The sequence below is a fragment of the Ammospiza nelsoni genome, chromosome 5, assembly GCF_027579445.1.
Source record: "Ammospiza nelsoni isolate bAmmNel1 chromosome 5, bAmmNel1.pri, whole genome shotgun sequence".
In the NCBI taxonomy this organism is placed as follows: domain Eukaryota; kingdom Metazoa; phylum Chordata; class Aves; order Passeriformes; family Passerellidae; genus Ammospiza; species Ammospiza nelsoni.
The window spans coordinates 12,952,766-12,968,627 of NC_080637.1; the positions used below are offsets into that span (position 1 = coordinate 12,952,766).

A 15,862-nucleotide genomic window follows, 5' to 3' on the forward strand; every position below is an offset into this window, starting at 1 on the left:
TACCAAAAATTCATATTCTCACCAAAAGTGGACTGATGGTATCATCGATTCTCTTGCTCAAATGAGCATTTCATTAAGTACTTGTGAAACTCCTCCCACATATCTTTTCTCAGCCAAGGGGTACCTCTCCTGACATCAGCAAACACCCTGTACTGTAACAGTCTGGCCTTTAACATGATGATGAACTTAACAATACAAGTAACCAGAACTGAAAATCAGTGTTCAAAACTGGGAGGGTGGGTCTGTGTGAAGTTCCTGATCTGAATACCCTTTTATTCCCTTGCATTTGTACTGGCATTTTTAGAGACTGTCAGTGCCAAGGAAATAAAGAGATATTGACCTGATAGGAGACCATGGCTTAAACACCGTGGTCATTGTAGCTCTGCCTGGAATGATTCCCAGGCTTCTTTGAAGCCATGCTTGCTATAATTACTTTCATTCCAGAAAATTGAAAGTTCAACTTTTGTGTTTTTAGAAAGGGAAAGATTAGGAGCAGTTTAAGGGCATGTCTACAGGCGCCAAATGAATAATGTTTACTTTTAACAAGAATCACAAAATTAAGTACAAAGTTCACTGCTGACCACTTACATTTTAGTGTTCTTTCAGGTCATGACATAAATTATGTTTCAGTATACAACTGACAATGTTTGTGCCTAGAATATGACAGATATGCCTGAGAGTTAACCACATTAGCTATCAGTTGAAGATAAGTTTATGCTTCCCTGTGTGGAAATAAAAATAACCCTAATCATAAAACTCAAACAAAACCAGGAAGATACAGAAATAAATTATCTGCAGAGCCTAAGTTAGGGTATTTAATTACTTTAACTGTTTACCACCCATTAAAATCTTGGATTTACAGATGACTTTTTCAGACCTGCCTCAGCCTAAGTGAAGTGCAAATATGAAATAAGTCAACACAGAAGTAAACTTATTTATGTTTAATTATAACACCCTCTGGACAAGGCTCTGCACCTATCAGAGAATTTCCTTGATCCCAAGACATTGTGGAAAAATCTACTGAGACTGTGGCAGCTACTGTGAAGCTGCCATTCCCAGAGCAGTGGGCACCCCATAATGATATTGCTGTAGAAGTGCTGCTGCTTTCTAAACTCCTAACACTTCTGAAACTGCTAATAGTAAATGCTGGGCTAAACAAAAGATTCTACTGGTCCATTCACCAAGAGCTGGAATGGACACAGAATAGTGAACACTGGATTTCTCTGGCTTCCTAGAACCTGCTCCTGCTTCAGGACTGGGCTCCACTTAGGCTGACACTTCCAAGAATTTACTAGAAATTTCTACAGACTTTCAGCCTTGTTAGAGATGATGCTTTTGATTTATTTCCACCACATAAATTGCTGCCTGCTACTATGGTTCCAGTGTAAAGTGGTGACTTCTAGCCTTAGGGATCAGTCTTTGAATTCTTGCATGTTCTTCTCTGGTTAAATTTAGTTTGGTTACTTTGCCTCAGTTGCTCCCTGAAACATAATGTCTATATGTCTGCCACCCTCTGCAGGAAATAAGCTATGACTTTCAGGACAATGAGATCAGAAAATAATATGGTGCATTCAGGAAAAGTTTGGACATGCACTTAAACTGTGAAAGGTTAGTCTGCCACTGAGAGCTGTGGATACTGATTAGAGAGGGAGCTTCTTTCAGGGTTTGGTGCATATCACTACTTGCAGTTTTAAGGGAATCATCATTCTGGGCTGGTCTGCAGAATCCATGTTGATCTCCACAGAGAGCCCTGAGATACACATCCTGTTCTCAGGAGCACCTGTTTCAGGATGTTAAAAACTACCATAACGGCACACACAGGAAAAGTAAAGAAGAGATAATTAAATCCAGAGGTACACTCACCTTGAGGAAGCTGCATGACCCCAGTGCTAATACCTGAGATAATGTCTCCAAATAAGTATCTCCTCACTGGGTAATGAGGCAGCCATTTTAAAATTGGTAAGAAATTGTAAAGATGAGACTTGGCTTTCTTAGAAGTACATCTGGAATTACAAAGCAGAAAGAAAGTTAGACACTAGCAGGGGACAAACAGGCTGTAAAAATTGTCTTTCATCCCTATACAGGAAAACAGTTCCTTTACAGGCAGGCTCAGACTCCTGATGACAGTAATTTCTGGACATGCTTAAGCACAAACAACTATGCCTCTAGTTAATTTAGCCCTTAATCATGTGTTAGTGCTGTTGACAAACCTTACAGAACTAGAGAAGAGAACAAAACTGGAGCACAAAACTCAATGTGCATAGACTGGAACAGTTTTACTTCCCACTGGAGGTCAGGGGAAGTAAAGAAAGACCACTATCAGGAAGCAAATTATTCTCAGGGGATTGCTCCTAGTAACAATCTTGCTTCCTGATAGTGGTTTTCACTCATCAGAATACTCTGCAGTGCTTTTTCCCATTTACTATTTGCGTGCTGTATACTTTTTTGATCCTAATATTGTATATTCCTAATCTTTAAACATGGCAAATCTATTAATTTAACCAGTACTTATTACTATCCCTACCAGTACTGACAGCCCCACTTTCAGGCTATTTGAGAGCATAACCCTTCCTCACCCAGAAAGGAGAGGCACTGAGGCCAGCAGCACTGACCCTGACTCTCAGCAGAGCTATTAACCTTTTGAAACCCTGACTCATGACAAATGAACAAAGCCAGGAAATACATATCTCTATCCAGTAATGCCTTGCATCACACCTTGATTGTACTGTGGTAAGTTTAACCTTGGCTAAAAATGTAACACATAAATACTTTTCTGTGTAGGGGAATTGCAAGAGAATTGCAGAGATTTGTTAGCATTTCTGAATTGCACAGTGAAGAAGCTTGTTGCTAGAAGTGAGAGTCATCCACACTTCTCCATGGTTAGGTAGACTGTATCACAAAAAGGAGGATTTTGATCCACTTTCTCTTAATTCAGGACAGACAAGTTTTCTGAGGTAGAATTAAATGTCTTTACCATTGAAAACATTCCATAAACCAAAGCTAATCTCCAAATGTCAAATCATGTAAACAGGAATATTTTATAGAAAAGCAATTCTGTTGTCCTGCAGAACAAGGTTTGAGAAAGAAATGGAAAAAAACTCTGCAAAGGAAGCATGGATAAATATAAAACTAATGAGACCTTAAATCCCCTGGTACCATGGAGCAAGAGAAGCACAGTTAAAGACATTTCACATCTAACTAGATGATACTTATATGCCAAGGCAGTTAATTAAAATCTAGAGAATGCCTTTAGTAAGTTCTTATTAGACCAATATTTAGATTTCTACACAGCTATCACACATCTCCATTCTTCTGTGAAAGGATCATGTGAAGCACAAATTTGGCCATAAGTATTTCCACAGAAGAAGGACAGATATTTTCTGGATCTTATGAATTCATGTCACGTGATCTGACTAATACTTCACATTCCCATGCTGCGTATTTTCCTTTTGCATTTTGATGAAGGCAACTCAACTAATTTATCCAACATTTTTTAATATAGTTCTACATTAACATTAAAAGCACATACACAGCTTCTTCCAAGTCTTGCTGAACGGTCAAAGTAGAATTAGTGGTTTTATCTTTTAGGTTTCTTTGAAGAGATTACTGGCTAAGTGCATGAATCAATTAAGAATTATAATATTTCCAACCAATGAAACAAAGCTAAGACAAAACCCCTACCGACAAGAATGTGCAATCCTCTGCCCTAAAGTCTGACGGGTTCTCTGTCGCCTGTGCAGCTGTCCTTGCAGGAGCTCCTGGTTGTATATTGGTCTTTGCACACAATACATCTGGCTTTGCTCAAGTCCCACTTCTTCTTCTTGAGCATGTTCCATAGTTGATCTCACAGACCAGCAGTGAAGGAGGAAGAGTTCCACGGTCTCCACCAAAAAATCTGCATGCAGACAAAATAAGTTTGGTTTCCTTTTGAACCTCAGATTTGGCATTTCCTTTCAAATAATGTATTTTAACAAGCTAGAGGCAAGAACTGTGATTGCAGTCTAATTAAATAGTCTGTAACAGCAGGAAGAAAATAAATCACACTTAGTCTTTAGTATATGAAAACTATTAATTTATGCTTCTCTTGTATAATGAAAGCTTTTACATTATTTTCTTTGTAAATAAGAGATGAAACTAACCTGGAAGGTTGTATTCATGTTTATCTGGATTTTCTCTCAGTTTTTAAAGAATATACCACTGCAAGAGGGAGATTCCTTTATTGCTGAGTTACTTCCTTAGTCACAACCTGGCATGTCCATTTTCAAAAGACAGAACTCTAACACTGAGAAACCCACTTCTTTCTTCCAGATTGTCAGTTGCATCCTGCATCCATTCATCTGCCTTCCTCTCTATTTCAGAAGCTTCTCTTTCCAAACAGCATCTCGAGGATACACAATTCACTACTTTCAAACAGTTATTATCTCAATGAATGTGCCACTTACTGCTATTCTCAATCTGCACAGACTAAAACAGGTATCGGGAGATGTGCCCAGTTTTAAAACTAGCCAGAAGGTTTGTAAAGATCTATTTGTCTGTCTGATTCAGTGCCACAAAAACCTTAACATGTTTAAAAGACACTCTGCTAATTCCACTGCCCCATGTTTGCTGCTTTCAGAAATCCTGGGCAAGAAACTCACTCCCAATTGTGAGCAAAGTGACAGGACTGCTATGCTGTTAGGCAGAGATGCTGGCTAGTGCCACACTCGATGACAGAACGTGAGTGCAGTGGGAAACAGAGCCATCACTGTGAGCAAGGCCTTGGGCTCAAGTCCAGCAAGTCACTTAAGCATGTGTTTGCCTTCAACCAAGGCTGCTAACCCAGGGGTGCTCTGTTTCTAGCTGTACATCAATACTTTTCTGGGAAAGGGTTACCACACAGAAATTAAACAAATTGCTATCTAAGCACTCTGACAAAGCCAACCATCATTGGCCCAACATTCCGATTCAGCAAATACAGTCAGACCATCAGCAAAATATCAATATTGCTATCTATGTCTTCACTCTGATCAAAGTGCTGGAATTTTCCACTCAGGTCTTGGTAATCTCTCCTAGAACTGACACAGCCTAGCATCTCTTCAGTTCTCACTATTTCATAAGCGATACTTTCCCTATGCTGTCAGCCACAAAAGGATATTTTTACTAAAATTGTAATTTTTCATTTACTGCACACTCTAAATTGACTCCAGCTTTACTGTATGAAATAAAGGCAATCCTTCTTGAGTAGGGAGTTGTAATCTGTGATCCTCAGAAGTCCCCTAAAGCCTCAACCACTCTGGGATTCCATAACGGTCCCTTATGTCATTATTCACATAGAATCCATCTTCTCCAGTAATTAATTGAGGTGTTCTGGCAACGTTGGCCTCGTCCACAAATTAAGAAGCAATTTTAATCAGTCCTAAACAGAAAATACACTCAAATCAGAGCAAAATCTGAAACTGCATGCAAAAGACACAGACCAAATCAGCTAAATGACTTGGTTTTGGCCAACCTTCTCAAAAAAAAAATGAGAATGTAGTATCAATACATTTTTAGCCATGGTTTTAAAAACACACACTCTGCCTTCTTTCTGCTACAAAGGACAGCAACACAAGACAGTGCTCTGCTAACCTCAAACAATTCAGGTCCTGAGTTTCCACCTTTGAGTTTGTTCAGCTTCAGGTAGATTGGTTAATATATAGAAGAGCCACATGAGATTGTAACATAAATCTATATCTGGACAGGTCTGGAGGTCTCCAATTCTGTACACAAGCTCCAACTCTTCCAGGTACTATGAGCATATACAGAACAACAGAAGTTCCATCCTGCCTCTGGTTTTCATGGTAAAATAAATTATACAAATGCTGTATTTGACTAACTGAACAAGGTCCAACTCTAAATCAGTTATTTAGATCACGGCAAGAGTTAGTTTGGAATAATGCCAGAGGTCACAAGCCAAGTTTCACCATCACTCAATCTAAAGATTTTTAAACTGTAGATTGAATGTTTCTGATTCTGTCAGAGTAAGGAAGTTACACTGCACTGAATCATGAGAAACAGCTAAAACAAAAGTAACTTGAGGGAGGATATGATAGGATCTTGTCTTTACCTTCACAGTGGACACAAGAACATGGAAAACAAATCACCTGTAGTTAAAAGAGATCCTTTATCTACCTAAAACTACTGCTGGATATATCACACTCTTTCTTTTCCATGTCATTTCACCACCTTCATCTTAAGAGCCCTGCATAAGCATGTTCCTTGATGGCAACCTAAAATACTACACTGTAGATAGCACAGTAACAATTAAAGTCTTTAATATCATCCCTCTCTTTTGCAAAAGCACACAGAGAGCACGAGTGAGATGCTTGTCTTTATGAGAGATGATACACATTGTCTATTGAGTAGCAAAATAGTAACATTTCATGACTGATTCAAATGTCTCTCCAAGTGTTTGCTGCACCACCAACTGGCAACACAGTTTTCCAAGGCTAAGAAATTGAGTCTTGCCCTTCGCTCTCAGAATGCTTGAAGAGCAAAAGCAAGGAACTGCCATTTTCATGAAAAGAAAGCTTACTGCAATGACTTCTGAAAACTCACAGACCTTTATCCAGAGGAAGAGAAAGGCAATGGTGGATAGTGGAATACTGCTTTTCAACAACCTTTGAACTTCATGGCAAGAATAAAGTTAAAAAGCTGTAAGAAACACTGTCATTAATCTTATCAGCCAGATAAGAGTTGAGTAGAAGTAGGTAAAACCTGTATGCAGAAGACTTAAGAGTTGGCAATTCTTTATCTGACTGATAAAGGCCTGTCTTATATCTTTCCTGCTATTATCAAATTGAAGGTGTTAAAGAAAAAAAAAAAAAGTGAAGCAAACATGAACCTATAACACTATCAGTAATAAATTAGCACTTTCTCTTCCCAGTCTTAGCTGATAAAGGAGGTCTGTCAAGCCATCTGCACTGATTCTTACAGAGGACAATAATTTTTGATCCAAATCACGTGAATCGAAGTGCAACCATAAAATTTATAGGAACAGAGATTTGGCTGCTGTTCCTTGGATTCAAAATACAACTATGGGGAGGAAAAAGCAAGAAGCTGGAGACATTAAAATGGTGTACTATGTGAGTCTTGCAGCTTTAATAGGCACTTTTTCTCCTAACGTGTATCTAACCTGAATGTGTCTGAGCTACCTAAGGAAATGGGGGAGGCAGCAGCAAATCCATTGTCTTGCCTGTTTTACAAGGGCAAAACCCCTTTCTTTTGGAAACACAAATTCCTTTAAGTGGCAGAAAACCACAGGTGGACAGTACTAGTACTGTGTTACAGCATGTCCTCTGCTAGAGGCTTCCATGTTTGATCATGAGCTAAAAAGTCTATGAAATATTTTGTGTCTTCAAGCTTACAAATGCAGGTGACAGCCATCAGCCAAAGGGCTGGTGGAAATACTGCCACTCTATGTAAAACATCTTCTCCCAAATGCACCCTGAAAAGCACAGTTACTGCAAGGTCTGCTCCTACTGTCTGAAGAGGCAAGACACAAACTCAGGTGATTTTAGGAAGCACATAATGGCTCATTTCTTTCTTTTCTCTCTGGCCTCATTCCCCAGTGCCCTTCCACTTTTCACCCTCAATGACAAGTACAAAGTTGTTTTTCAAATAAGCACAAAGGTGTAAAATGACTGGGTGGGGTCATAAGGAATGTGTTCTGATTTTATTGGACTGTTCTCATCATTCTCTTTCCTCCTCCACTCCTCCCATTAAATCCACTAACAACTAGATTTTTTAAACCTGAAGGCTTTAAGTAAAATTTCAAAAATTTAGGGGTAACTTGTGAAACAAACAAAATTTTCCTTGTGTAGGTCCTAATCTAAGAAATGCACTCCAGGAGTGAACCTTTGGGAAAAAAATAAATCAAGAACTTAAATTTCTATGCAGCTTTTAGACAGGTAAAATGTCCATTCTAATCATTAGAAAGGTGAGATGATTACATAAACTGTGTTTGGTTGTGTGATAAAAGCTTCTCCACACACCTCTAATGTTACTCAGAACAACAGCAGGATGGAAAACCTGGATAACACCCTGGTGGGCTACTGCCAAGGCCACCACATGAGCCATCAGCCTATCAAAAGCTCATCACCACCAATCCAGAGTGGTACACAAGGGTCACCCTTGGGACCCTAGAAGTCCCTGCCAGTTCTCAGTGTGAAAAGCATCTGCCCATCTCTAAGAGTAAGAGCACTCAGGGACAGCAAAGGGGTCCTGGGAAGTCCTGGCCAGTCACACATGGGCACATGGGACGGTCTGTACCAACAGCTGGAGTGGGGCTATCACCTTGGGGCTCATTTGTCCAGATCAGCTGGGGAAATTGGGATGAAGGAGCTCCTAGGCAGATTGTGTAAGCCTGTGTGCTGGAGGGATCCACCCTGCAGATGTGTGATGTATCTCTACATGTGTACATACACTCTCAGCACTGGACCTCCATCCTGCTTGGCTAGAGAGCAGAGGGGATGAAGCTGTTGCCTCTCTGATATGCATGACTTGCCATGTACATTGTGTATGTGTGTGCTTATGGGAAACACATCTTCAGCCCTGGTACTGGTTGGATCTGGGGATATGGAGCAGCAGCAGCAGCCCCATCTTCCTCAGGCTGTTGAATTCAGTATATTTTCCTTTCTTAGCCACTGAAAACAGCATAATAATAACATTGAGCATAAAGATCCTTCTCTCAAAATGGTAACAAATAAGACATATATATATTTTAAAATAAAATTATTATGTAACTGGTAAGAGATAATTTATATTTCATGCTCCTTGCCAAAAAATACTTAAGGCCCCAAAGTTTACTATATGGACTAATGAACTCATTAGTGTCTTAGGCATATCTCTTATCAACCAGCAATCTTATGTTTGTTTTCATCAACAGAATGTTTTAGGACCTGTTATAATGATTGAGCTGTTTAATCCATTCCACATAAGACAAACAGCTGGAGCACTTTGAGCAGCAGAACATTGGTCTCCTTCCCTCTGAGACTTAGATAAGAGATGGCTTCTGTTTCCAGTGTAAACACATTGATGACCATGAGAACCCACGGCAATATGATCATTCTTATTTCTGCTTTTTGCAGCTTCAGTGACCTTGGATCCTAGTCTGCCATCCTCTTTGTCAAAAGCAGTTGCTAGTGACAGTGGAATCAGTAAGTTAATCAGAACAGTAGCATGGCTGATGACCCCTTTATTATGCTTTGTTAAGCCAACTGATAAGGACATTCACCACTTCAGAGACAGGTAATCATTAGCTAGCTTCATCTCCAGAGAAAATCCACTGCCAAAAACTTTGGTGGAGCAGTTTTCTTCACAAAGCTCCAGCTGGTCAGAGGAGATAACATAAATCAAGATAATGAATACACACCAAGCTAAGCCAGAATAATTTCTTTACTTCTTGTGATCACAGTGGACCTCCAGCAACTGGTTCATTTTTTTCAGGCATAGTGGAACATGCAGACAGTAAACAAGTGTCTGTGCAGAAAGAAATGACTTCATTCTGTGCTACACTTCCTTCTGTAGAAAAGCCACCAAAAGAATTCACCCCTATCTGCTTCATCAACTCTTTACACAGATCACTACCCTCTCAAGTGCTGCATCAAGTTAAAAATAAACAATGAAAAATAGAAGGCTGTTATTTATAACAAAATCATTTCAGTCATCATGTTTACAGTGCAAACCTCTCAAGTCAGAGAAACTGAAGGATAGTAAAACAGTGTGGTCAGAGGAAGAAATGACTGGGGTGCAGAGAGGGAGGAAGAGAGGGTTTAGAATGGGATTAAAATTTATATTCCAGTTGCACTGCTGCAAACATGGCATAAAGTAACTACCATTACTTGAGTAACATGAGGTTTTGAAAAGTCTCCAAGGATCCTCTACAATGCACTCTTTCTAACACGTTCTGAAAGGATCTGCTCCTCTGTAAAACAGGCTGCAGCCACTGCCATGCTTGAAGAAATTCCTGAAGAACTGATGCTTCTGAAAGGCAACACAGAACTTCAGCACAGGGCAGCCACTCCTTGCGAAAGCAGCATGACTAACTATTTCTCAAAGCTGCCACTCTCCTCCTGATAGTTCTGAGAACTTCCCTATCCATGTTAGAATCTGCAAACAGTTCATTCTTGGAAGCTACTTCATAACACACATTTTCTGTGGTTTTTTTCTGCACTAGGTCTGAAACCGAATCCCACATGAGCAGTAAGCAGAACATGACATATGATAGATCCTGTCCCCATTTATGCAACTGTTGCTTGGTTAAGATTTTATCTAAACAATACATTCTCCTGTCTCTTATGTACTTGAGTGTTGCTTCATGACCTGAAGGTGAATGCCAGACAGTGGGAAATAACCTTCCTCAATGTTTTGATGCCAAGATTACACCTAAAGGCCATGAGTGCACAGCAAACACAGGCCAACACTGCTTTTGCTTGAAATATTTTAAAATGCACTGTAAGCAAAGAACATGTAGAGAAGTTTCTCAAAGTATTAGTACATATGTATACATATATTTCTTCTGTGGCTAAAGAAATTTTAATGTGAGACAGCCCCATGTCTGCTCTTAACTGCACAAACAAAAAGATCAGCCCTCATGGAGCTGAACTTTTCTCCAAATGACCCTCTAAGTGTATTTGGCAGAACAACCCTGCATGAATGGATCCCTGCAACAGCTACACTAGAACAGGGTGTCTTGATGAAGGAACTGGAAGAGCAGGAAGGGTATCTGGGCTGAGGATCATCAAATGAAATGAAGAAAGGTTCACTGAGTAATTTTCTGATGATTTCTTCTTGCAAGAACCTTTCCTTCCTTCTCAGGAACACATACGCAAAAGAAACAAATGTCACCAGAAAACGGGGGAAAAAAACCCACACTCACTACAACTGCAGTTAGTTAGACTCAGGTCACCTGTTCAGCTATATGGACTTCAATGAAGCACCAAAAAGAGATCATATATATTGATTTGCATGAAACTGGCAAAGAAATAAAACTGGAATCATACAATACAGAACTGAAAACAAGCAAACAAGTACAGTGCAAAATTTCAAAAAGAAAAATGCAATGAGCCAAAGACAGTAGGTAATGAAACAGTAAACCTGAAAGAAATTGGAAGGACTTAGAAAACAATGTTATGTGAAAACCCTGAAGCTGGGGCAGGATCCTGGTAAAGCAGGATATGCAGGGTTAGATGCTGAAGTGGTAAATGAATTCAGGTATAGATTTCTCTGGGAAAGGACTTGAACCATGTTATGCTATAAAGTTAAGGTAGCAGCAGCAAAACTTCTGTATTTAGAGAAGACATTACAGTTGCCTGTATCTGTGATAGATATGTAGTTTTGTTCCTTATGTGACCCTTCAGATTTGCCTGAGGTTAGCAGAGCTCTGTGAGAACAGGAACAGGCAGTTCCCTGTGAACACCTCTGAGCAGCAATCAAAGTTTTGTCCTGCATGGGCTATAGCTTTTTAAATTCCATTCCATGGATCCAAATTTTGTAATCCTTAATCAGTTCAATCCTTAACTGAGCTTAATTGATCTGTCCCTACTAGACTGAACTCCAACAAGGATGTTTCAAACAACAGACTCAGCGATCTTTGATTTGGATTGGAAAATCCTGTCTATGCCTTAGAATCACAGAATGGTGGAAGGAGCCTTCAAGACCACCCAGTTCCAAACCCCTGCTCTGGGTAGGGACATCTTCCACTAGACCAGGTTGCTCAAAGCCCCACCCAGCATGGGATGAGAGGCTTTCTGAGGAGTTCTCAAATCTCAGCCCTGCTTCAGAATCTAATTTCCATAAAATAAATTAAAAGGAGCAATTTGATCTTTGCTCTAGCCCAGCCTATGTGTCAGAATCTCAGATGTTCAATTAACAGATTAAAATCTATTAATTAGCTAACACACACCCTCCCCAATAACCACAACAATATAAGAACACAAACAGAACTGGACATACAAAATGGTAAGCAGCAGTCAAAGCAGAGCAGTAAAACTTGATCCCCTGCCTGGGCAAACCAGTAAGTTTTCAAAGAAGGCTGGAGAAAAAAAGATTCTACCCAGGCAGTAAAAATGCAGATTGTAAAGAACCTCCCAGGAAGGCAATCACACTATTCTTTGTCACATGGAAGGTTTTCCCACCCCTTGCTACTGCACAAAATAAAATAAATAGTTAAAGCAACATTTTGAGAAGAGTGGTCCAAGTTCCTGACAGGCCAGTGATTCATATATGTACTCTTATAATTATAAATAAAAATCTAAATCCTATCAATGCAACTGATTTGCAAAACTCATTCAAGTGCCTGCACAAATGTACAGCCATATCTTCAAAGCCATGGAAATGTTTGACATTGTCTGTTTGTGTATAGATTTCCCATTACCTGGGCACACAGCAAATAGCAACAAGACCTGCACTTTGCTGCTGCTTATACTTCTAAAGAGCAAAAAGCTTTAGATAGATAACTGGTTATAAAATAACAGCAATGGCAGGTCTTGTAGCCATGTGAAGAATTATTATCAGAAAGACTATCAAGAAATACTGGCTAGCAAGACAACAGTCTGCTGATTAACACTTCTAGGGAAAGAAACATCTGAATAATGATGGTGTTTAATTCATTAAAAATAACTGGGAAATCAACGGGCTAATTAGAGTTTGAGAGTTTTAGATTCAGCATGGGTGTCTTGTGCTAAAAGTTACAGGCTATGAAACAATCAGATAGGAAAAAATCAGAAAAGAAAGCTTTAGAAAACCAGATCTTACAGAAAAATACATCAGCAATAAAACAGAAGAAAAAATAGCAGTGACCAGTTCATTGGGCAGAGACCAAGAGAGGCAGAGGAGCTCAAAGGACTGTGCTCTTCTAGGCAGCTCAGTGGATGCACAGAAGTCTTGGTTACATTTACAGCTGCAATTCAAATTAGTAGTAGTTCAAGTATAGTATAGATCTGTCTATACTATAACAGTCAAAGCAGATAAACATACATTCAGCTCTTCTTTCTTAAGTTATTAGCAAAAGAGCAACGGTGTGACAGCCATGTGCTAAATCTGTGCCTGTTTTCCATTATTTTAGCATCAACTAATATAATAATAACATCTTTCCATGTGGTTTTGGAATCTTTAAGTTCTAAAAACATTGAATTTTTGGGGACAGACTATTATAACCATGAAAAACTGTGTGCTGAAGATATGATTTGAACCACAGTAATGGACTAGAAATTCCAAACAAAAGGCAAGATGCAATGACTGTTCAGTGCTCCAAGTTGTAAGATCTGATGGCTGAATCCAACAGAGCATTTTAGTAAGTATTCAGTACTAAGTTAGAAGTCAGTCACTTTATGCCAGAGGCTACAAACATCACAATTTCCTAGGCCTTTCACCTAGATTGCTCAATTGTCTGTACTTTTTAAAATTATATCAGCCTTTAAGAAAACTGTTACCCTGCACACAGAGTTTGTACAGTATGAGCAATAAAAGCATATCAGCTCTGGACATGATACTGAGAGGAAATAAAGTTTAATTTACAACATGGATGCAGCAGCAGGCTTGTTTCTTACTGAACTTAGAGCTTTCCTTCACTGAAATCTGATTCTGAATATAACTCAATATTGCCCCAACTACCCCCATAAATATACCTTTAAATGCATTGAAGCTTTTAGAATGAGACTAATGAGTTAAATACCCTCAAGTCTATCCAAGGGAGTAAATGCTATTGCAAATTAAAATGCTTCATCAGCTACCAACAGCAGCTCTGCACGTGTGAAACTCCATTCTCCTCCTATATTTTTCCCACACTACATGTCAGAGATGTTTCACAATACAGTGCAAGACTATTAACAAAACACTTCAGTCTGGAAATACTGCTGAATGCAGAACTGAAACTTCTGTCCTGTCTTAGGAAGGCTTAGGACTGTCAGAAACCAAGTGTTTCAAAGTGTGATAACTGTCCCTTGAGGAAGGCAAGAGGTGATCCCCACAGATCAGTGGGGATTCAGTGCAAGCCACCTGCACGTGTTTGTTTCTGAAACTGCAAATTACCTTAGTTTTTCTATTTCTACAGCAGCAGTAAAGTAGCATCCTACTCATGAAACTTCTGTAATATAAACCAAGACACCTGTTAACCCAAAATACCTGTTACTGCACTTTTAGTAAGAGACATTTTAAAAGTTTGCTTGCAGATTTTAGACTTAGTTTGGGAAACCCTCAGCCAAAATATTCCGTGCCCAGACCCTTGTTGTCAGTCATTGACATAAAGCCAATGCTGTACAACTGTATTACTGTGACAGATATGAAGAATTATGAATGCATATTCTGCTGATTCATCAGCAGAAATAATGGCAGCAATCTAATGCTTTTTCTTTTCCTTACTACTGGACTATCCCTAAATGCCTGCTGCAACAGCCACTTGGGTCCTCTGAAATTTCGAAGCATCCCAAAACCAGCTTTCAACCATATTTCAATTTCCAGACAACCAGAAATTTTGCAATAGTAGCATGGGCACGAGCACAGCAAATTTAAGCCTACTTACTTTTCTGGCTGGCTTCTCCTAGTTGCTTTTACTGATCCCTTGTAAGGAGTTCAAAACGTTCCCACAGCTCGTGAAGCTGAAAAATACTGACATAGGAAAGGCAAATTCTTCTTCTTTGCCTGAAAAGTGGAAGGGCATGAAGGAGTTGGGGGGGGTGAATAGTTTAATCGAGGTTTTGGAAAGGTTTTGAAGGTCTTTGGGTTAAAGCTAGTACTGAAGCGCAGAGCAGGTAGTTTTTGTTGTTACTTCTTGGGAGAGCCGCTCCGACCTAACGCAGCTTATAGTCGGAGGGCTGCAGCCGCAACACGAGGAAATGACTGATCTCTCACCCTCCCTCGGGCTTCCCCGTGGTGCTGAGAGTGTTTTAATCAGCACCAAGCACCGCGGGTGCCGCCGCTGCCCCGGACCACGGCTGCCCCCGGAGCCCGGCGCTGCCCCGGCACGGCTCTGCCCCTGGAGCCCGGCTGCCGCTCGCGGTGCTCCGGCCGCTCCGCCGGGGCCGGCGGGGAGCGAAGGGAGAGGGGACGTCACGGAGCGAGACCCCCAAGGTACCTCCGGCGCGGGGTGACCGAGCGGGAGCCACAGGCGTGGGGGCAGCCCGACCCCAACCGACGCTCTTCGCGGCGAGGCTCGCTCCCCTCACGGGAGATCCGCTCAGGGGGAGAGATCCCCTCCGCCACTGACCCCGGGCTCACCCTCGCCCAGCCGGCCGGCCGCGGTCCGCTCAGCGCCCTCCGCCTTCCTCCAGCGCCGCAGCCGCCGCCGCCGCTCGCTCCAAGGTGAGGAACCCGGGGCGCGGGCAGCCGCCGGCCCCTGCCGGCTCCCGCCCCTCCCACCCCGCGGCCGCGGCCGCGCCTGGGACTCGTAGTTCCCCCGCAGCCCCGGCCGGGCGCGTCCCCGCCGCGGCCTACGAGTCCCAGGGTGCCGCGGGGCCGTGCGCGCTCCCGGCGGCGCGGCCTGCCCAGGCTCTGCCCCGGCCGGGCCCCCTCGCTCGGAGGGGATAACGGAGACCTGGAGCCCTGGGGCGAGCAGGGCTGGAAGAGTCCTTCAACATCACCGAGTCCAGCTATAAACCCAGCCCTGCCCCCGTAACCCCGAAAGCGCATCACCCAGCGCCGGATCCTGAGGGCTCTTGAAGCCCTCCAGGGATGGTGACTCCACCTCCGTGGGCCATCTATTCCCGTGTCTGACCAGCCGAACTGCTCAGTTTTTTTCCAAATATATATTTGGGTGTGGTTTTTCATTTCTTCAGGGGCGCAAAGAATACATACGTTTGAATTTCATTGTGAGTATGCAGGAATTAGGAGTAAGATGCCTTCATAG

At 41.4% G+C, this 15,862-nt stretch overlaps 1 protein-coding gene across 1 annotated transcript in view; it reads right to left on the reverse strand.

Moving 5' to 3' along the window:
* SLC26A5 (solute carrier family 26 member 5) overlaps positions 1 to 15,282 on the reverse strand; it is a 34,195-nt gene extending 18,913 nt beyond the window's left edge. The window contains exons 1-4 of the mRNA XM_059471641.1: positions 15,092 to 15,282; positions 14,540 to 14,625; positions 3,682 to 3,895; positions 1,864 to 2,003 (exon numbers count right to left, since the gene is read on the reverse strand). Coding sequence (XP_059327624.1) covers positions 1,864 to 2,003; positions 3,682 to 3,836 — 295 coding nt within the window. The 5' untranslated portion in view covers positions 3,837 to 3,895; positions 14,540 to 14,625; positions 15,092 to 15,282. The remainder of the gene's footprint in view (positions 1 to 1,863; positions 2,004 to 3,681; positions 3,896 to 14,539; positions 14,626 to 15,091) is intronic.
* Between the last annotated feature and the right edge of the window lie 580 nt (positions 15,283 to 15,862).